General features: G+C 36.9%; 1 protein-coding gene across 1 annotated transcript; it reads left to right on the top strand.

Annotated features, from left to right (window-relative positions):
* Positions 1-906: 906 nt before the first annotated feature.
* Positions 907-20,981, top strand: LOC124722060 (vesicle-trafficking protein SEC22b). Its single transcript, XM_047247256.1, has 5 exons — positions 907-1,162; positions 1,277-1,386; positions 20,252-20,412; positions 20,496-20,642; positions 20,739-20,981. The coding sequence occupies exons 1-5, from the start codon at positions 1,088-1,090 to the stop codon at positions 20,885-20,887; spliced, it is 642 nt and encodes a 213-aa protein (XP_047103212.1). The 5' UTR covers positions 907-1,087; the 3' UTR covers positions 20,888-20,981.
* Positions 20,982-21,801: the final 820 nt, after the last annotated feature.

Below are 21,801 nucleotides of genomic sequence, written 5' to 3'. Positions count from 1 at the left end.
CAATTCAAGGGCATCCTTTGTTAAATATCGAGACCCTATTGTCTTCCAAATTGGTTTGTCCTTCTTCTGATAGAGTTTCTGTTGCTTAAAATTGTAGGCAATTTTACTTGTCCCGTAATAATTTTGCATAAGTTTAGCGATCTGCACATTCTGACACTTCAAACTCTTTTACAAGACACGAATAACTGCTCGTAATCCAACCACTTCATCGTCAGGCCTATGTTGACGATTCAGATGAATCTGGCACTGATATATGTAGAATTGAACTGGCTGCATCTGTGCCATATGACTTTAGACAAATTGTCCGTGGCAGTTTCTTCTTCATCGTCAATCGTGGCTAATTTGGGATGTCAAACAGTGTCAGCGCTGAATTCATCACGAGTTTATTATTGTTTGCATTAGTGAACTGGTTTTGTTCGAAGTGTAGTGAACAAAACTTAACATTATTATAAAGGTAAACAGTGTCTTTTTTCATAAAATCAGTTCGTCTGTTATGCACTAGCCATTTTCTGCTCTTAAAACGAAACATTAATCGTTAATACGCATGTAGTTTGTAAACGAATCCTGGCGATATTGTATAGTAACAGAGTCTTTAGGAAACCTAAAGAAAAAGACAGATGTGGTGTTTCCTTCATGTTGTTGCTGCAATTTATTGCGTTATATGCGCTCACATTTGTAGAAACGATTGTTCAAACCAAAATAAACAAATACTATTCTTGTTCGCTTTCACGGTCTCGCTGAGATCAATAGTTTTACTGGCCGCTTGTTGCGCTGCTGGCGCAGTTGGCGACAAACTCTAGGTGAAGTGTCGCGACTGTTATATTAGACGGTGGTATGGACTTACATGTAGATGTGGTCATCGATATATCGCACTAAACTCTTTGTACCATCTCTTCCGTCGTGTAGATACGTCTTTGACAGGAGTGAGCGTGGATATGTTTGTGTGCGAGTGAATGTGTGGTTCCGAGTGACGTGTATATGTTGTGCCTATTCAGGTGAAGGTAGATTTTTAATGATGCATTGTGTTTAATAGCAGCAGTACTCCATACATTGTTTGTGACGTCACCACACATCTACTGTAGACAAAATGGTTTTGATGACGATGATAGCAAGGCTGTCAGATGGTCTACCGCTGTCAGCATCAATGCAAGAAGATGAACAGGTTGGTAGATTGACCTATGATTTCGTGAGGTTTCATTAAAATTTATTCACATTTTTCTCATAAAAAGTTCATAATCTTTTACTGCTGACACGGTCTTTTTTGCGCCCTTTTCAGTTTGGGAGAAGCATTCTTGAGTACCAGAACCAAGCGAAATTATTATTCCGCAAGTTAAACAGCCATAGTTTGGAGCGTTGCACGATCGAAACAGGACCATATGTTTTCCAGTAAGTTTTTGTTAATGCATTATTGCAACCATGCGTACATCAAGCTATGTGACAATAGCCATTATTGTACTGTCATTGTTAGAACTATGGTTCATAATACACCGTTTCTCGTATTTAGTCGTATGTCGCACAGGCTAAACTGTAAGCATTTCTGTTTTGCAGTCTTGAAACAGTTTTGCACCCGTTATGTTGTCGTAACATTGACTTGTTTCCGGAACTTAATTATGCAGCACCTTTTCCTTTCGTAACTAAACGGCATTGAGTGTTCTGCTTGTGTGACATAATTATGGCCTCATATTGGAAAGACATCAAATCTTTGTTGTTTGGGTCATTGTCCTAAAAGGGTCACGATCAACTTCACAGTTCTCGGGTAGATAACAAGCAAATCAAATGTAGAACGGATTCAAGAGACATTAAAAATATGATATTTGCTCTTCATACAGGAAATATCACATGTCAGCTATAAGCAGCTGTGAATGAAGGTAGAGAACAGCTGAATGGCTTTGTTTGTGGGAAGTAGGTACTAATAAACACAAACAGCGATAGTCACAAAATTCTTTTTGAAAGGTGAAATCTACATGATATGTAAGACAATAAATATTAGCAGAAATCCCTCCCCCCTACTTCCTTTAACATGTAAGCGGAATTCATGCAATATTCACCAAATGTTACAGATTGTTTGCTTTCCATAAAAGTTTTTTCAAAACTTCCAGTTGACTACCTGGTTGAATAGTATCATATGTATGCTAAGTTACAATGCAGTCAGATTCCTGTAGTCTCACTTTTGAAAAAGTCTTTAATCCTCCCACTTCACTACATTTGTGTACTAAACATGTGTAATTGTCAGAACATACAAAAAAACCTAATGAAATATTATACAAACTGAAGAGACGATTCCCATTTACAGTGTGTAACATCTTAATTTAAAATCTCCACTAGGAATTACACTGTACTAATGTACTATTGTCCACTGTGTAAAGTTAATATTATTTGCTTCCTCCTATAGAAGAATTTTGGTTAGATCACTGTATCTATTCAGTAGCAGATGTTTTAGATCCTGTAAAATGCAGTTGCTGTGATGCTCTTCCCTGAGTTGGGTTTATTCTATTGTCATATACTGGGGTGTAAATATCAGTTCATTAATGCCTAAATGTGGTTATCATCTAAAAGCATGCGGAGGGGTTCTTGGGTGTATTAGGGTAGTATTAAAAAGTCTTGTTTGACATGCTCATTAGCCCGCATACCTACATGCATGTAGCCTACTTCACTGTGATGAAAAGGATTCAACATATGTTAAAAAAAAACATATTCAGAACATCTGGTTGGAATCATGGTTGTTATCCTTGTATTTGATTTTTATGCAGTATCCTTTCTTTGTCACTTTTTTTTGTAGTGCTTCAGTCTACTCAAAAAAACGTCTAAAGATACATCTTGAATGAACATATAAATAGTATTTAAATATATTCAGATTAACAATCGTCGAGCTATTGTGGCAGAGTTCTAAGCATAGGTTTAACATATGATGGGCGCAGTAGAAAAAACATGTTCGACATTTATTACGTATCATCAGGACTCTCGCTTTCCAGAGCAGTCTCTCTGCAATTGTTGTTCATGTTTTGCTTAGCACATACTTAATGAACAACATTTTGTTAAGAGTGAAATTTTTTTTATCCATCCAATGAGCCTGATTTGCATAGTTTCTGTGATTGTCCTACATTTCTACTAAAACTAACATTTTGGATTAGGCATATGATTGATGAGTATGGACAAACCAAATTACTGGGTGGGTAGATAGTTAGCTTCATGCCCCATGAATCATTTTACATGATGGATTGTACTGTTGTGGAGAGAGTCATTTTATATTACAAAGCAAATTAATGTGTACATGTGGTTGCATTTGGAACATTTCTAAGTTGTTGTTTCCTTTTTTTTCCAAGAAAAAAGTGTGTACAGATGTTTTGAGTTAGCAAGTCCTAACCACCACCTTTTTCACATTACAGTAACAGAAATTCTTCTCCCAGCTAGGAGTAGCTGTCAATGAGAAACTTTCTCAGCTTGTTTCCAAATTTTACTTTGCTGTCTATGAGACATCTTCTATCTATGGTTTCCAGATAGATGGAAAGCTGTCATGTAAAGCTTGTGTTCAGGATTTTGTTCAAAAACTGGTTACTGCTGTATCTACCATTGGAGCAGTGTCTGCAACAAATGATGGTCCAATACAAAAATTAGTCTACTTTGATTTTTCTCATTCTCTTAAGACATGCAGCATTATATTCTGGGGTAACTCTTCCCATTCACAAAGAGTATGTCTGCTCAGAAATTGATGTTAATGCATTTTTTTGGGGTTTTGTTGTTAGTTGTTGGTGAAAATGGTGGATTGTGCTTCATGAGATTAGATTTTCGGTATTAGTTATATGGCTGAGATTCGGTTTTGTGGTACTGCGGATGTTGTTTTAGCTATATAGGTCAAGTGAAGTGTTAACATACTGGGTTTGTAATTGTGTGTGATTTTCTGGTAATGTGGATTTCATATGAGATATATAGGTCAAGGAAAATATCTGGTAGCCTACTGGGTTTCGGAGCTGTGTGTGTGTGTTCTTGGTATTGTGGACTTCTTTTGCATTATATAGGTCAAGTGAAATTTCTGATATCAGTTTTTTCCAGTGTTGTTTTGTTGATTGCTGGGGATTTTGTTTGCTAGATGTTTCTTCAGAAGTATATCTTTTATAAGTCTTCATTATTAGGTTTATCATATATGTAGTTTGTCCCACCAGAAAGCACATAATTCCCACAGTTCTGTTAGTGTCATGTCATTTCTACAGTTATATATTTTTTGTATTGTTTGTTTATGTTTGTTCATGTGTGCTATGCGTGATGTAACAGGTCAAAGCCAGCAAGTGGTACTGCAATCTTGGTTCATCCTGTATTTTGCTACATCAATTTTCAATAAGGTGCTATAAGAATTAAAAAATCTTAGCAGTAGCTTTTCTACTATTTATCTTATGTTATGGTGTATGTTATCATCTATGGACACTATTTGCAATGCTCGTTTAGCTTTAAGGTACTATTCAAGGAAAATATTATATGATATCCATGTAAATTGCCTATTCCACCTCAGGTGGTCAATTGTGAATAAAGAATCTGAATCCTTCACTTTCCTCATGACACACTCCTATTCTGTCTGAGACTTGCTGGAATAAATTTTTAGCAAATTTCTTTGTTATATTGTTAATTATGGTAATATATACTTGGCAGTTTGCTGTCCATGTAGCATTTGTGTGAATTTCATTTTATTTACTATAAACCTTTCTGGAGTTAATTTCATGTAGTGGCTTGTTCCATGACCAAAGAAATTTGCTCCTCAGTTTCATCTTGTGCAGCTAGACAAGCAAAATAAAAATAAGAAAATCTTCTTTCAACTAAAATCAGTTTTTACCCATAGCAAGTAGCCCCCTATCTGGTTATCTAAGATAGCTCTGTCTGTATTACCACTTACTTTAAACAGAAGTTTTGGTTTCCTCATCTGCATGTGTATTATTTATTATGCATTCATTATTTTTATGTTTGCTGGGTTCTGCTACCTTACCTACCAGATAATCATGATAAGACAAGGGAATTGTCATAAAAGGATCCTAAGAACATTCTGAAGTCTGTTATAAACTAGAACTGTAGACCAAAATGTCTTACAGTCCCCAGAAGTAGTAACCAGTCTCCTTGTCATGGACTAATTAGTAATGATAAGTAAGAGTGAAGCATAAACTAAAGATGCTGTTTGTGAAAATAGGCATGACAAAAGGGAGAAAAATTTCACTGGTAAATAAGATAAAATTACTTTCAAAGAAATTAAGTATGCATGAATGCCAAATAAAAATTTTTGAAATCCTGGCAGGCTGCAAAAAACTACTTTGAGCTGAATGAGTTCAAAAATTGGATGTTGCCATCCCTGTTCTTGTATGAATTTCTTTAATGTTGGAAAATCTCTTTCAATAAATGTATGATAATCCTCCTCCTCCTCTTATACTCCCCAAAAAATCCTAGTCAGAACTGTAATAAGGTTTCTCCAGTAATGTGTTTCCTAACATTTAATACTGGAGAGAGAGAGAGAGAGAGAGAGAGAGAGAGAGAGAGAGAGAGAGAGAGACCAACTTGATGACTTGTTGCAGATTTGTTCTTAAAATGATAAACCTAAATAATTTACAAGTAAAGCTAACAAGTCACAAATAGTAGAGGCACTGAATTGTCAGCAGGCACATAAAGACTGAGCTCATAGCTAGCTTTCTGACTAATCCCTTTTTGAGCATACCTTAAGAAAAAGTAAACTCAACGTAGTGTTGACCCTGCTTATCATGGATGACCACTATGTTGTCTGTTGAGCAGTGCATAATTTCAGTGCTAAAAACTTATACTACCATGGCATTCCTCCCCTTTGCCAGATCTTGAAGTGACAGGCAAGTGACAAGACAGAGATCCAAGCAATTTGCACAGTTTCTTTCTTGTACCACAATTGATGGACTGTACTTTGTAGAAACATAGAAGATAAACTCAGAAAGGTTACTCTGTAGGAGAGAGAGAGAGAGAGAGAGAGAGAGAGAGAAATGGATCTGCATTAAGAAAAACTCTGAGGAAATTCGGGTAACTTTTGAGGAGTTTATGTTCCTTGCATACAGGAAATGTGTAAGGACAACCAGATCAACACAAGTGTTTGTCAGGAACACACTATCCGAAAAAGTGAGGGATATGATATACAGATTTCATGTGTTTTAAGCATACATTCCATCACCTATGTGTCAAGTTTATTGAAAAAGACAAGAAAATTCAGGAACTCAAAACTCATGACAACACGTCATATTTAGAAGCAGATTGACAGTATGAATCGCGTGACCGCTGCGGTTGCAGGTTCGAATCCTGCCCCAGGCATGGATGTGTGTGATGTCCTTAGGTTACTTACGTTTAAGTAGTTCTAAGTTCTTGGGGACTTATGACCTCAGCAGTTGAGGCCCATAGTGCTCAGAGCCATTTGAACCATTTGACAGTGTGAATTGGTTTATCCAGTATGGTAGCAAAGACATGAGACTTTTTCACAAATCTTCAATTGCTTCCAGAAAGGAGATGGCAGACCCTTTTAGAATTAGTTCTTTTGAGCTGCATCATAAAATGGGTATTACAAATGATGTGAACTAATATTCATTCTTTATGCAGCCACAGTGAGGGATTTGTGACATGCAGTGCTGGCAATCCTGTATACCCTTGCTCTAAACTCAAGTCAGCTCTCTGGCTGTCCAAAGAAATAACTGAGGCAGACTGCAGAGATAATTTCTCTGGCCTTATGTGGTACATTACCAGATGTTCCATCCACTCCAGAACAATGGGATATTATGATTACTAATTATATTCAGCAAGGTATGATAGCAATGATTTTTTTCCTATAGAGTGGAAGGGAAATATGATCATACCAATTTTGAATCTTTGCAAAAACTCGCACAGTAAAATTAGTTATCAACAGAGCAGCTGTGCGGAAAATACTGGAGCGGATGGTTAGTAAAGCTTTCCTGGTCGGTGGCAACTAGACATTGGCTGTTGCTGCTTCAGTGGGGATTCTAACTGGCCAGATCTACTTTGAATCACCTACTGCCATCACACACACCCTCGTGCGTTGTCTACACCTGGATTTGCAATAGGCTTAAGACACCACATGGGCAAAACTACATGTGACAGACCATTTGCCTGTCTTTACACGGGGCCTGTGACGTCTCACAATGATATGGAATGAGTCAGTAGCTTTACAATTGTAGTACAACTTCTCAGCAGAAAGTATGACAACGTGGAGCCAAAGTTTCACGTTCCATAAATCATGTCCATTATACATTGTAATGATGTGGAATCAGTTTTTTTACATTCACATTGCAAATTAATTGTAAATATGGCTACACGCTTAACATTTTTAAAGTTTTTTTTTAATAATATACAGAGGTTAGTAATTTCTACCCACCGTGTCTCATACATTACAATAACAGAAAGTCTTCTATGGAATAGGAGGAGTTGTCAAGGAAAAACTTTTTCGGTGTTTCCAAATTTTGCTTTGCTGTCTGTTAGACATTTTATATCACTGGGTAAGTTATCAGAAATTTTAGTTGGGTCATTGTGAACACCTTTTGTGATAAAGACAATCTTAATGTGGAGTAGAGTGAGTCAGTTTTCCACCTGATATCGTAACTATGTACATCATTGTTCCTTTTGAACTGCAGTGAATTGTTTCCAAAGAATTTTGAATTTCCCACACTATTAATTGTTTCCTCATCACGTGGTACAATTATCAGTGTTGCAGTACCCCTAGATGTGCAGAACTGAATATGTTGTCTTTTAAAACTGAGGGTGAGACCATTCACAGAAAACCAGTCAGTGATACTTTCAAGAACATTTTTCAATATATCTTCTGTAGTACACGATTGATTTCAATGTTAGTGTTGTCTGCAAAAAGAACTAATTCTGCTTGTATGTTAGACAGAAGATTGTTTACAAAAGAGGACTGACAGTGGACCTAAGATTGAGCCTTGGAGAAGATGATATGTGATTTCTCCCCAGTCAGAATAATGTCCCCAGACTAAATTGGTTGAATTACTAAGTACAGGTTAGATATGACATTATCCATTGGTTAATTGTATTGTCAATGCCACAAAACTTCAATTTAGCTAGGAGAATACTGTGGTTCACACAGTCAGATGCCTTAGATAGGTCACAGAAAATATCAGCAGGTGCTATTTTATTTAATGCTTGTAAAGTGCTGACCATTTTATTAGGCTTACACACACACACACACACACACACACACACACACACACACACACACCCCTTTCAGTGCCACACAAAGACTGTGATGAATGGTATAAATCATTTCTCCTTCTAGTATTATGTTTATGATTGTTGGTGTTGTTTTCAAACTGTGATTGATTGTTGACAACAAGCTCAATACAGAACTAAATGTAGTGTGGACTCGATCTTTGCCTCTATTAAAGCTCTGTGAAAGTCCATTTAAGTGAAAGTTGTCTGCAAACAGCTTTACATAGAAGACAGGCATGGGCTAAAAATTTCAGAAACTGTTTCAATACTGAAATTCCATACTACACACTTTTCCAACTTCGGTCCATTCACCCACGTCTCTAATTATACTGAAATCGCCAGCTGTTATAGTAGATGTTGACCGTGGCTGTTTCTTGACCTTACTGTTTGATAAGAAGTTGACTGGGGTACCACACATCCAGCAACTAAAGGCTACTCATATACAGATTATGGGAGCATTGTGTATGAGTTGGCTGCATCCTCTGTCCTGGGTTATTAGACACTGTACCTCATGACGGCATCCAGTTGCCATATACATCCATATCTACATCTACGTAGATACTCCGTAAGCCACTGTATGGTGCATGACGGAGGGTACCCTGTACCACTACTCGTCATTTCCTTACCTGTTCCACTCGCAAATAGAGCAAGGGAAAAACTACTGTCTGTATGCCTCCGTTTGAGCTCTAATTTCTCATAGCTTATGCTCGTGGTCCTTACGCGCAATGTGTTGGTGGCAGTAGAACTGTTCTGCAGTCAGCTTCAAATGATGGTTCTTTAAATTTTCTCAATAGTGTTTCTTGAAAAGAACATCACCTTCCCTCCAGGGATTCCCGTTTGAGTTCCTGGAGCGTCTCTGTAACACCTATGTGTTGCTAGAACCTACCAGTAACAAATCTAGTAACCTGCCTCTGAACTGCTCCGATGTACTCCTTCAGTCTGATCTAGTACAGATCCCAAACACTTGAGCAGTGCTCAAGAACAGGTTGCACCACCGTCCTGTATGCAGTCTCCTATACTGGTGAACTGCTCGTTCCTAAAATTCTCACAGTAAACAGAAGTTGATCACTTGCTTTCCCTACCACCGTTTTCACATGCTTGTTCCACCTCATATTGCTTTGCAACATTATGCCAAGATATTTAAATGACTTGACTCTGTCGAGCGGGAAACTAGATCTTCCTATTTGTCTGCATTAACTTAAATTTTTTCATATTTAGGGCTAGCTGCCATTCATCACACCAACTGGAAATATTGCTAAGATGTCTTGTATCTTCCTACAGTTTCAGCTTTGACACCTTACCATACACCCTGGCATCATCAGCAAAAAACTGCAGATTGCTGCCTACCCTGTCGGCCAAATCATTGATGTATGTAGAGAACATCAGCAGTCCTATCACAGTTCCCTGGGGCACTTGTGACAATACCCTCGTCTCTGAACACTTGCCATTGAGGACAATGTAGTGGGTTCTATTGTTTAAGAAGTGATCGAGCCACTCGCATATCTGAACTTACTCCGTATGCTCATACTTTCATTAACAGCCTGCAATGGGCCACCATGTCAAATGGGTTCCAGATATATAGAATCTGCCTGTTGCCCTTCATCCATAGTTTTCAGTATATCATCTGGGGAAGGGACAAGCTGAGTTTTGCACGAGACGTAAGCCTGATATACAGTCTCCTGGTGGAGGCAGATACTGCTCCCTTGAAAATAATTTGTCAACACCATCTAATTATGTGTTTAAATTAAGTAGACTTTTTAAACATCCGTGTTATTCAGTCTTCTTCCCTATCCTCAGCTTCTTGCTTATTAAGGGCAGCCAGCTGCTGTATGTTTCACCAATATTTGCCAACAGCTCTCTGTTATTGTGGCCACCCACACCCTCATCTCAACATCACAAGTCCACCATGGTGCATACCCTCTGCCCTACTGTGTAACTGAACCTTGAGAATGATATGAAAGTTGACCCAGTCCAAGAATTTACTGAGTTCGTCAAGAATATGTACTTTGGCCATATCTACTCTGATAGCTCCAAAGATGGGGGAAAAGGTTGGGCATGCATGCATCAATAAGAATTTCTTCAAACTTTATTCTCTAGGGGATGAAGGTTGCTCTTATACCTAGATCATAAATCATTGCGTATGAAATGCTCCTATACGGAGTGACTCACTCACTCAGCAGTCCTTACAGTAACAGGATGTTTTCCAAATCATCTTGTAATTTGTACATTTGAGAGCTCTTACATGATCTTTTCAGAACAAAGTTCCTTCATTGCACTGACAGATATAACTCAACACATTGTTCTTAACAGCACAATAGTGACTCGTGTAGAGGTAATTATGAGAGTACCTCAAATGAGTGTTACAGGGGCATTTCTGTACACATTACATATAAATGATTTAGTAGACAGTGTCAAAAGTTCTGAGAGCCAGTTCATGAATGATGCTGTTGTCTGTGGGAAGGTTGGAATGCCAGAAGACCGACTTTCCCTATTACTTGGCTATCATTGGCGTTTATCCGAAGTGTTTCAAATACAGGGTGGCGCATGAAATGAGTTACCAATTGTTTCTTTAACAATTTATGACGCACATTAGATATCCTGCTGGGATCTCTACAGCAGTACCAGCAGAGCTTGGAAAAACAAATGAGTTACATAATGACGTGTAATTCACAATACTGCCGCTAGGAGACTAGTAAGCAGCAATGGCTGACAATGGAAGACTGATGACACAGCAACAATCGGCAATTGTGTTACTTTTTCATGAAATGAAAAGCCTTGTTGTGACTCAGAGGCATTTTTGACAACAGTTTAACACACGATGGGCCCCTTGCAAGAAGACCATCCACAGGTTGTGTGATAAATTTGTACAGGAAGGAACAGTATTGGAAGCAAAGCAACCTTGGGCTAATCCTGTTTGTTCGCCGGAGAATATTGAAGCGATACGAGTTGCTGTACAGAGAAGTCCCGGGAAATCGTGTGGAAAGGCAGCAGTGCAACTGGGAATATCCAGACGCTCCATTCAGCGCACTCTTAAGTGACCTCCATATGTACCCATACAAGATGACCTGTGCACAGAAGCTCACTGAAGAACACAAGCAGCAGAGACTACTGTTTGCTCAGTGGACGGAGGATAGGGAAGAAACCCTCAACAACGTTTGGTTTTCAGATGAGGCGCATTTTCATTTAGACAGATTGGTTAACAAACAAAATGTACGCTTTTGGGCCACTGAAAACCCACAAGTGCTTCGTGAACAACAACATTATGCTCAGAGGATTACAGCATGGGCAGCAATTTCCAGTCACGGACTTATTGGACCCTTTTTCTTTGAAGAAACTGTGAACAGCGAGCGTTATTTGAGCATGCTTTGCAATAGCTTCATTCCACAGCTTCTTGCTACTGCCTTGCCCTTCAACACGCAGTGGTTCATGTAAGATGGAGCAAGGCCACATACTGCAAATGCTGTGTTGGAGTTTTTATACGAGCATTTCGACATGTGGATCATTTCACTCAGGTTTCCAGGTCACTTTAATGATGGACAAAATTGGCCCCCCAATAGTCCAGACCTCAATCCATGTGACTTTTTTCTTTGGGGGTACCTAAAGGAAAAAATTTTCCCGAAACATCCACGTGATTTAATGGAGCTCAGAAGACTTATTCTTCAAGCTTGCAGTGAAATTATGGAAGACATGTGCCGTAGAGTAGTAATCACTAACTTCAGTGTTCGTTTGAAGGAAGTTAGGAAACGAAATGGTGGACATATCGAGCATGTGCCGAGTTAGAACAAATCTCCATGGACGGCTCTTCAATGTAGTATATGTTCCTTCCAGATTGTATTGACAATAAAGTTTATATTCAAAAACAAAATGGTAACACATTTTGTGTGCCACCCTGTATTTTGTACATAGAATTTTCAGATGTGTTTACTGCCTTGGGGTGTAGCACATTTGTTATTTCTTTGGTAACTAACAGTGAGTGGAAGCCAACATTATAAACTGCACCCTGTTCCAGTGACTTGCAGCTCTGTTATAGACCATGAAATCCAAATTTCAGCACAAGTCATCGACAAACAATCAACATTCATTTTCATTGAAAGCAGTTAAATGAAACATCAACTGGAGTTTGTCCTCACCTGAAGTATGGCCTAGCACTGTCAGAATATAATAATTGCAAGAAGGCAGTCATTTGTATACGAGTATTTCCAGAGCCTTCTTTGTGTTTGCTCCTTGATTGGTAATGAAATAACATCTTTGTATGTAGTCCATTTTCAGTCCTTATTTCAAGAAAATGCACTTTAATTTCATGGTGAATATTTATTCCAGTTTTCTCTGGACTGCCATTCTGATCAAGGCTTGGGTACCATCCTTTCATTTGTCCTGAAATGGTTTTATGAAATCAGTCATAAAATGCATCATCTTGTGACTGCCGGTCCACAAGCCCACATTTAAGGTGCACCCCTCGACTTTCATTGCTACCTTCTGTTTCAGAACTATGACTGCTTTTATTTTGTTGGGATTCTTTCTGATGTCTTAACACTGTTTTAGTGTGTGGTAAATTGTCTTATAGTCTTACTTTCCCATGCATTTGCACCTTTGTTGATGAGTTGTTCTGAATATTTCTAAAAATCCATTAGTGCATAAATGTTGGAAGGTTGCTCAACACTAGCACTTCAGTTTCTCTATCAATCAGGATCGTTTTAATTGATCTGGATACTTTTCTTTCCTGGGATTTTTGTTGTATGATCCTGTAGTTACTTTTATATCATTGCATCATTACCGAGGTACTCAACGTATAAGGTATAGTGACATTACCTGTTGAGGAGCATTGTATCAGTTGTGTAGCCTCCTGTAACACAGTCTGCTAGCAGCAAGAAGGTTTCCAATGCCTCATTTTTTGGTTTGGTGTTCAACAAATTTTCCTTTTATACTATCAGTGCACTACGTTTGTGAAGCCTTCTCAATATCATTCTTCTGCTTGTGGTAGGAATGGCATTTTGCTGCACTGCTTTGATTGTGCCCTTGCTCGATCTTAGTGGGTCCAAGAGTACTGTGTAACAAATGAAGCTAAGAAGTGCGGTGGATTGAGAACTGATGCCTGAGTGGCACTGCAGTGATGTGAATGTACCCTACACGTTGTCAGTGTCATCGTCACCCAGAGTGGTAACTCAGAGCGCCTGACGTGGGTGAGGAGCACTGCGGCAGGTATCCCACAATGAGTTACCTTCATATGCCATTCGTAGAGTTTTCCTGTGACAAATCTTTTTCACCTTACTGTTTTTTGTGTTTTTTTTATAAATTTTAATAGATTTCAAATGGTTTTCAATAATGGAACACACTGAAGTGTGTTGTGCACAAAGATAGTCTTGGATCAAATAAAAAATAATAATAAATTAATATAGAGAGATAGTTTGATTATAGCATAGTTTGTGAGGTGTTAGGATTGAACATGTGGTGAAATAATTACGACAGTAAATTGTTTGAAATGAAGTGGTTGGGATTTGATTGACTTACAATGTCAGTGCATTGTTTGCCATAGAAAATAATGGAAATCAATACTAAGATAAAATTGGATAAAAGTTCCTATCTACAGTTAAAATTTTTCATCTACTTATGGCTAGTAGTTACAGCTCAAATGCCACAGTGTAAGCTGTCAAGCAGTTATCAATCTTGGTGGACAGCCCAGGTTGTGTACACAATATTTCAGATTAAGGATGGAGCTAATAAGGGGTAAAAGGGAAAGTGGTGATGGGCATGGGTGTCAACTAAAATATTCTATTTTTTGCAGTGTATTATCACATTTGTCTTAATAATGATTTCCAGTTTTTTTTCCAATTTTGAATATCTTCAGATTAATTATAGTTGCAGAGCAGCCTTACAGTTCTAATGTCGTAGTGACTTGCAGAAGCTGTCCACAGCACACACAACTGGTGGGTTGCTCTGCAACAATAGTTGATGTGAAGATGATCGGAATTTGAATGACACTAGTAATCATTATTAAGACTAATGCAATAACACGCTGCAATAAAAAATATTAGAATAATCAGTTTCTGCACATGTATATTTCCACTTGGCACCATGTCAAGCTTTAATAAACAAAAATATTGTTGTAGCAGGCAGTGTTTAACAGTAAAATTTCAAATCAAATATGACATTTCTTTTTATTTGTAATTGACAAAGTCATTGTTGTCATGTGATGCCCTATGACATATAAAATATTTTTCGGTGTCTGATTGAAATACTTTGTTAGGACAATGGATAGGGTCTGTGGATGAAACAGGAAAATAAATTGAGTTCAAGCAATTTTTGGCGGCAAGACTCCAGTTTCTCTAATACCATGAATATGCAACTCCACAAAGCATTCCAGAATTTGTAAAATGAGTAAAAACATTATTATTGCCCAATTTTAAATAATTCTTGCAATAACATGCAAACTATTATGTTGAAAGTACAGAAATTGCACATTACAAACTAAAGAAATTACTTTTGTCTCAGTGTGGCCAGGTGTTTAAGCAGTTCTCAGTGTGTTAGTCTACAGTTAATGTTATCACTTCATTAGAAATTTTCTCCAAAGATATAGCTGCAAATTATACTAATTCTATCCAGGACCCGGTGTTTCAAAGTAACAGACTCTGAGCCATGTTCAGACCTGCTTCAACACCATTATTTTCAGCAATACATCTATTTCTTCTTCTACATCCAATATTTGAGAGTTTTTAATAGTATCATCAAATGAAACAAAATCCTTAAAGTGGAAATTGCTGAGTTATTTGTGGATTTTTAACATCAGTATTTGCCCATCCAGGTGCACATCAAAAATATTATCCAGGTGCACATGTCAGAAATATTATTCAATCAATTGGATGCACTATAAACAATTCCCCAAATATCTATGATGTTCATATAGTCACTTCAGTAACTCAGGACTTAAAACTGTTTGTAATTCTTCTATGCTTGGGGTAAAGTTTACTGGATGTTACGGGGGGAGGAAAATGAATTAAGTGTTTTGCAACAAAATTTATTTCAAGTGGGCGGAATATTTGCATTCAAGTAACACAGTCCAACAGTTTTGTTTGATTGTTTAATGACCAGATGCATTCAAGCATTTTGGCCATGTGAGCAATAGAACTCTTGTTGACGAGGCTCGCTTCTGATTCTTGTACTCTCACAGCGGATTTTTGAAACAATGGAGATTAGTCATTTTACCTACAATCTCTCTCTCTCTCTCTCTCTCTCTCTCTCTCTCTCTCTCTCTCTCCTTACTGTACCATCATTCCTGTTACCTCGCAGTGTTTGCATGGGCTTGTCAGAATAAAGCAGAGATATTTGTTTCATTTTGTAACCATAATTTGCTTAGTGGAGGAATGGTACAAAATACTTTAGAAATATTATGACTAGGAAAAAGAAATACTTGATTTTAATGGATGATATGAGTTTTCAGTTAGTGCTCTCTAGCATATCCAGCCTGTACACAGAGAAATCAGTACATCATTACTACATGCACCCACAAACTTATGAATTAACAATAAAGAGTTATCATATGCAGCTCCCAAAGAAATGCTTTTCCACATAATGTTATACCCTGTGTGATATTACCTTATAACTGGGAAGAAATGGTCCGTTACTGATTTGAGATGCTGTTTGTAAAAAGGTGTCACATCTGAAATAAACAACCTGCCCTTGGGGAACTTTCAACTGTGCAACACTGGTACAGAATTGCAGGCAGTGTTGTGATGAAATAGAGGATGTGATTCATGAGCTGCAAAGCCAGTTTTCATCATTTAATTGTTTCATTTCTCACCCTTAGCACCCTGAAATAGTTATTAAGCAAGATTATTATTAATTTCCTTCCTTACTCATTCTTAAAACCAAACTGATGTGAGGAAGTATCTAAACCATTAACAAAGGAAAATTATGAAATTCTCTACAGTATGTGGCGCAATAATCATCATCATTCGGCAACACAGTTTTCAGTATTTGTTGCTTTAAACTGTTTTATGTATAAGAGCAACAATTGATTTCTGAACAGCTTTGCCATTTGGAATAAGTAGTCAATTGACGGTAAGTTTGAGAATGAGTATGAAGTCTTACTTTTAAGTATTGGGTGAGAGTACTTTGGATCTTGATATTGACTACTTATCCTCAATCTTCACCTTCTACTTTCACTGCTCCTATAATAGCCAGCAGAAATTCCATGTTATTCATTAGTTTCTGCCCTGTGTCACTGTGGGGTAACTTTGATTAAACTGTACCTTAAAGACAAACACTTAACAAAAACAATTTAAATGTGAATCATCCTCCACTCCTGGCCCTTATATGGCTTGTATATAACAAAAGAGGTAATTCTGTGCTCAAATATTATAGAACACAGTTGTTACTAAGCTCTATGCTGGGGATAATTCTTTTTAGTGAAACTGAGAAGTAATTTTTTAAAAAAAAAAAAAAAAATCTGTTGTTGCTATGAACATTTATTTGACTGATTTTTTCCTGTGTTCCTTTTGACATTTTGAAAATTATAGTGGTAGTTTACTAAGGATGGGAAAGGTTTTTGTATGTAGGTTTCTTTTTTGTGATTGTTTTAGTGCCCATCCTGGTAACATTCACAGCATGCTTTATGTAAAATTGCTGTCCTTGTAGGTGAAAGGCTTTCTTCCTTCATTGTTATTACAGTGCCTCATTGCACATATGTTTCCATCACCTGTAGCGTAAGTAACTAACATTTTACTTAAAACTGGGAAACCTGAACCAATGAGAGTTCGCTTGTGTCCTCCTTTGGTTAAGTTATAATATTGCTGTTTTGAAGTTCCATGATATTGGTGGCCATAGACTCCCGTGTATTTCAGGGTAACCGCATCACCATCTCTCTCTCTCTCTCTCTCTCTCTCTCTCTCTCTCTCTCTCTCTCTCGATAAATAGTTGGTTTTAAAACTCCTCATATCAGAATTACAGTGCAATGTCTTAATCATTTCTCATTCTTTTTTATTTTTCATCCTTCTTTCTACATGATCTGTGAACTGGATTTGTAATGAGATTGGCAGTTTATCCAATTGATACCTGTCAAAGCAGACTGTGACTAATGGCTTTGTTCTCCTCTGTACAACTGATAAGAGGAATTGTTAGCTCATGATAAGAACAGTGAGTCAGCACATCAAGTCTTTTTCTTTCAGATGTGTATCATGTTTATAATGTAATCTCGGTTAAGTGAGTGGTGTGTCATAATGATATGTTGGATGTAAATGGAGATGTTTCATCTATTGATATCAAGGAAATCTATGTAACAAAAATTATATGACCCAGATATTTAGAGGCAGGATAGTTGTAAAAACTCATTTAGAATATGAAATAATCAGCATAAGAACTGTCCAGCATAGCTTATTATTGATCTTTGTCTTTACTGATCATGAGTATTGGCAGTTGATTGTCAAAAATAAAGGTTGTTGGAAAATCATCTTGATACTGTCCAGGAAATAAATATTTTAGGTGTAAAGGAGACCAGTCACTGAAAAACAGAAGCTTTGAGTCATCAACAGGCACACACAAAAAGATAGAAAACTTGTTATATTTTGGAGTGCATCTGTTCTAGACCACAAAAATACCCCCCCCCCCCCCCCCCTCTCTCTCTCTCTCTCTCTCTCTCTCTCTCTCTCTCTCTCTCTCTCTCTCTCTCTCTAATTATGTACATACTCCATATTTGTTCCTTTTCAGATTTCTTGTTGTTGCAGAGGTGGGAAATAAGAATTGGTGATATGAATGAAGTTATAAGTAAATAACTGCCAGTTTCTCAAAGTTGATTGATTTCTTTGTAGGTTGTGTGTTGAATATGCACCAGTATTGTTTCCATTGCTGCATGCCTTTTTAACATGAATCATAAGGAAAGCAGAACATATTAAGTGATTGTAAGATGTCAGATGCCCCTTTGTTTTTCTTCCTAGAAATTTTTTATGGCAACTATGCAGAATTACAGCCTTTAGTTCTGTCATTTGTAGAGATTGAAATAGATGTGCCACTGTGATATTATGGCTCTCCTCTAGGTTGAACTAAAAATTATGTAAAAATCATAATTTCCTAAACAGAGAATTCAGGGATTCTGCTCAGTGTCTTCGTTGACAAATTTTGGAAAGCTTCTGGTAAAAGTTGAGTTGGTTTTCATCTTTCTTGCATTCTGCTATATTATTTTATGAGCAAAACATGTTCTTATAGAATATCTTCCCAGACGTTTTCATACAAGCAGAACATAACATCTCTATTCAGTTTTAGGCTTGAAGATATTATCATAAATACACAAAGTATCTACCAAAGTTGGAGCAAAATTATTAGACCATGTATTAGTAGACAGTGCCCATAGCAGTGTAAAATGGTGACTCCTGCAATTTCTTGCTATACCTTGCAGATGACTCCAAATACAAGCAAATGCGAAGTATATGTGATAAATTAACAGAGCGGTTCTAGGCGCTACAGTCTGGAACCGCGCGATCGCTACGGTCGCAGGTTCGAATCCTGCCACGGGCATGGATGTTTGTTATGTCCTTACGTTAGTTAGGTTTAAGTAGTTCTAAGTTCTAGAGGACTGATGATCACAGCAGTTAAGTCCCATAGTGCTCAGAGCCATTTGAACCATATGCGATAAATAGGTTAGAAGTCTAAATATAATTTACTGCTTCTGTGATGAGCCACTTGAAAGAATGTTTTGTGTCAAATACCGTGGGGTAGTCATTCATTCATTGGATGTACTGGGGAGAAAGAAATGTCTGAATGAAATACATTAGGAAGGGCCTGAAAAGTCTACTTTTAAATGGAGCTGGTCACGTTTGAAACTAATGTTTGACCCATCCCTAAATATTGTTAGAGCATTTGTTGCCCATTAAAAGTGAAAATTACAAATTGAGATGAACCCCTTCAATACCCTTTAGTTTTTTGACATGTTTGTCACTTAAGCACCCCATCAGTGCTCACATTAAGTGGCTTCATAACTCTATAAAAAGATGTTATGATTTCCATCATGGGAAGGTTTAAAAAGGCACCGCATCTCTCAATTGTTTAGTGCAAAAAAAGTTGATATTGATAAAACTAGACACATTAAGCTTCGTGTAGAGGAATGTAAGTGATTTATCTTTCCGCACAGAGGACACATCAGAGTGCCTGTTGTCGAGGCATCACCATAACTGACTCATAGTCTCATGTGAGAACATGTCTGTCAGACGTGTTACAGTATGCCATTTTGTTCTGATTTTTTTAAAATGCTGTTCATTTAAAGCCACTGATACATTTTCTCGGGATAGTACTTCTCTGATTACTGTAGGGTTCCTTGCAGGTGTTTGATGTTTTCCCTTGAGGCAGATTTGGCCCATTAATTTTTCTACATCATGATGTGAAATTATCTATGGCCAGTTAGGCAAATATTTAACTTTCCCCACTTTTCCAACCCAGGTGCACAAAATTCATACCTTTAAAATAACAAACACAGAAAAATGTCTTAGTTTTATTTTCTGTTCTTCCTTTTGTCTTGTGAATAAAGCCTAATCAAGGCAATACAATACATGAAGACCTAACTATGCAAATGCTGGTAGAATTTTTTAGTAACGATGATGATGGATAGTTGTTATAAGGCTCCTTATATGCAGCAGCTCCATTATAGTCTTGAAAAACACTTTAGTTGTTGATGTTTGAGGGTATTATTTCAGTATCATTGTGAAATATATTCAGATGTGAATAGTTACATAGATAGAATAATTCTGTAGTTCAATGGCAGAGTTAGTACAGAACATGTATTTGCTGGCAAGCTGCCGTATTTTCTGAAAGGTTATTTACTTCTAGCTGTATACTCAGCTCTTGCTGTGTGCAACTGAATTTGGATTATTTGCTTTGTTTGTTCTGTTTGTAATTTTCTAAAAATAGTGTGCTGTTAGCAATATTGTGTACATCCTTTAAAGTATTTTATGTGGCTTTTTATGTTAAATTTTTAAAGTAAAAATGGAAAATGATTGATTGCTTTTACTAACCTATTTTTTTTTTTTTTTTTTTTTTTTTCATTTAGCTATCTTATCGAAAATGATGTTTGTTACTTGGTATTAACTGAGCGTAATTTCTCAAAAAGACTGGCTTTCTCGTACTTAGAAGACCTAGCGCAAGAATTTCATGCTCAGTATGGGAAGAGAGTTAATGTTGTGCAAAGGCCTTACACTTTCATTGAATTTGGTAGGTAGTTTATTGTTCTGTGAATATCTGTCAAGAGCTGATACAATTACAAGGAACTGTTACCTTGCTATTCTCTGTTACAGATACATATATGCAAAAGGCTAAGAAAATGTTTACTGATGCGAGAACACGCCGTAACCTTGCTGCACTTAACACAGAGCTACAGGATGTTCAAAGAATTATGGTGCAAAATATAGATGATGTTCTGCACAGGGGTGCAGTATTGTCTGGTACGGTATATTTGCTAACTTTTTAAACTTAGTTTCACATTATAAATAAGAATATATTCTGACTTACATCGTCCACATTTTAAAAATTTGTTACAGATTTGGATACAAAAGCAATGAACTTACAGCTACATTCCCAAAAATATAAGAAAGACGCCACTCATTTAAATGCAAAATCAATGTATGTGAAAGCTTTTGGTGTTTGTGCTTTGATTTTCCTTGTGATATGTTATATCTATATACTGTAAAAGTTTACATACAATTATTTGTGCAATAGATTATACCGAATACCCTTCAGATTGAATATGTATTCTGTTGTTAATAAATAATTTTTCACTGTGATTTAAATTTAAAATAAATTTTTATGTCTGAGACAGTGCTGTCATTGTTCCTCTCACCTATAGATCTTGAAACCCTTCCCTGCATTTGACTACTTCAGTATGCAAACTAAGCTCTTCAAGGTCTGATTTTTAAAACTGAAGTTCATATTTCTTCATTCTACCCAATTTCAACTGTAGATACTTTGTAACAAAAAGATGCATATGATGTATGTTTGTCTCCCCAGTTTTGTAAGTTTTATATTGTTGAATATTTTGTTAAAGTAGAGAAGTTTGTAGGCCTGTTGTTTTGTTGATATATTACTAATTACTTAATGTGACCATATTTTCTGAAGCTGGAAATGGGACACTTCTCAACTGAACTTTTTTAATTACCATTAACCCTAGGCGTATGAGTTAATGCAGTTACCAAATATAAAAGCTGATTTATGTATTTATTATTAATAAACAAAATATAATCATCAGAGTACTCAATAAATTCATTATGACAGGCAGTGTTATTACAATATATAAAATAATATTATTTATAACATTACTATTATGATAAACATAACCCAGGGACCAAGCCGAGAAGACGCACCAGTGGCAGTAGCAAAGCTTCTGCAAAGAAGGGAACTATGCCTGTGTATTTTACTGTGTGGACTATCACTTAGCAAATTACTGTAAGTTTTTGTTTTTGCATAAATCTTGGTGCATATCTATGTGTAAGACGGTTTCCTAGTGTAATTTTCCCACCGTTAGACTGCCATGTCATGCCACCAAGTTTAAATCTCATGTTGGTACAGAGCATATAGTTTAGATCAGTGCATTCTACTTTGCATACT

The sequence above is a fragment of the Schistocerca piceifrons genome, chromosome X, assembly GCF_021461385.2.
Source record: "Schistocerca piceifrons isolate TAMUIC-IGC-003096 chromosome X, iqSchPice1.1, whole genome shotgun sequence".
Lineage (NCBI taxonomy): Eukaryota > Metazoa > Arthropoda > Insecta > Orthoptera > Acrididae > Schistocerca > Schistocerca piceifrons.
Note: the sequence above shows the minus strand (reverse complement) of the source record. Positions and strands in the feature narration are given on the sequence as shown.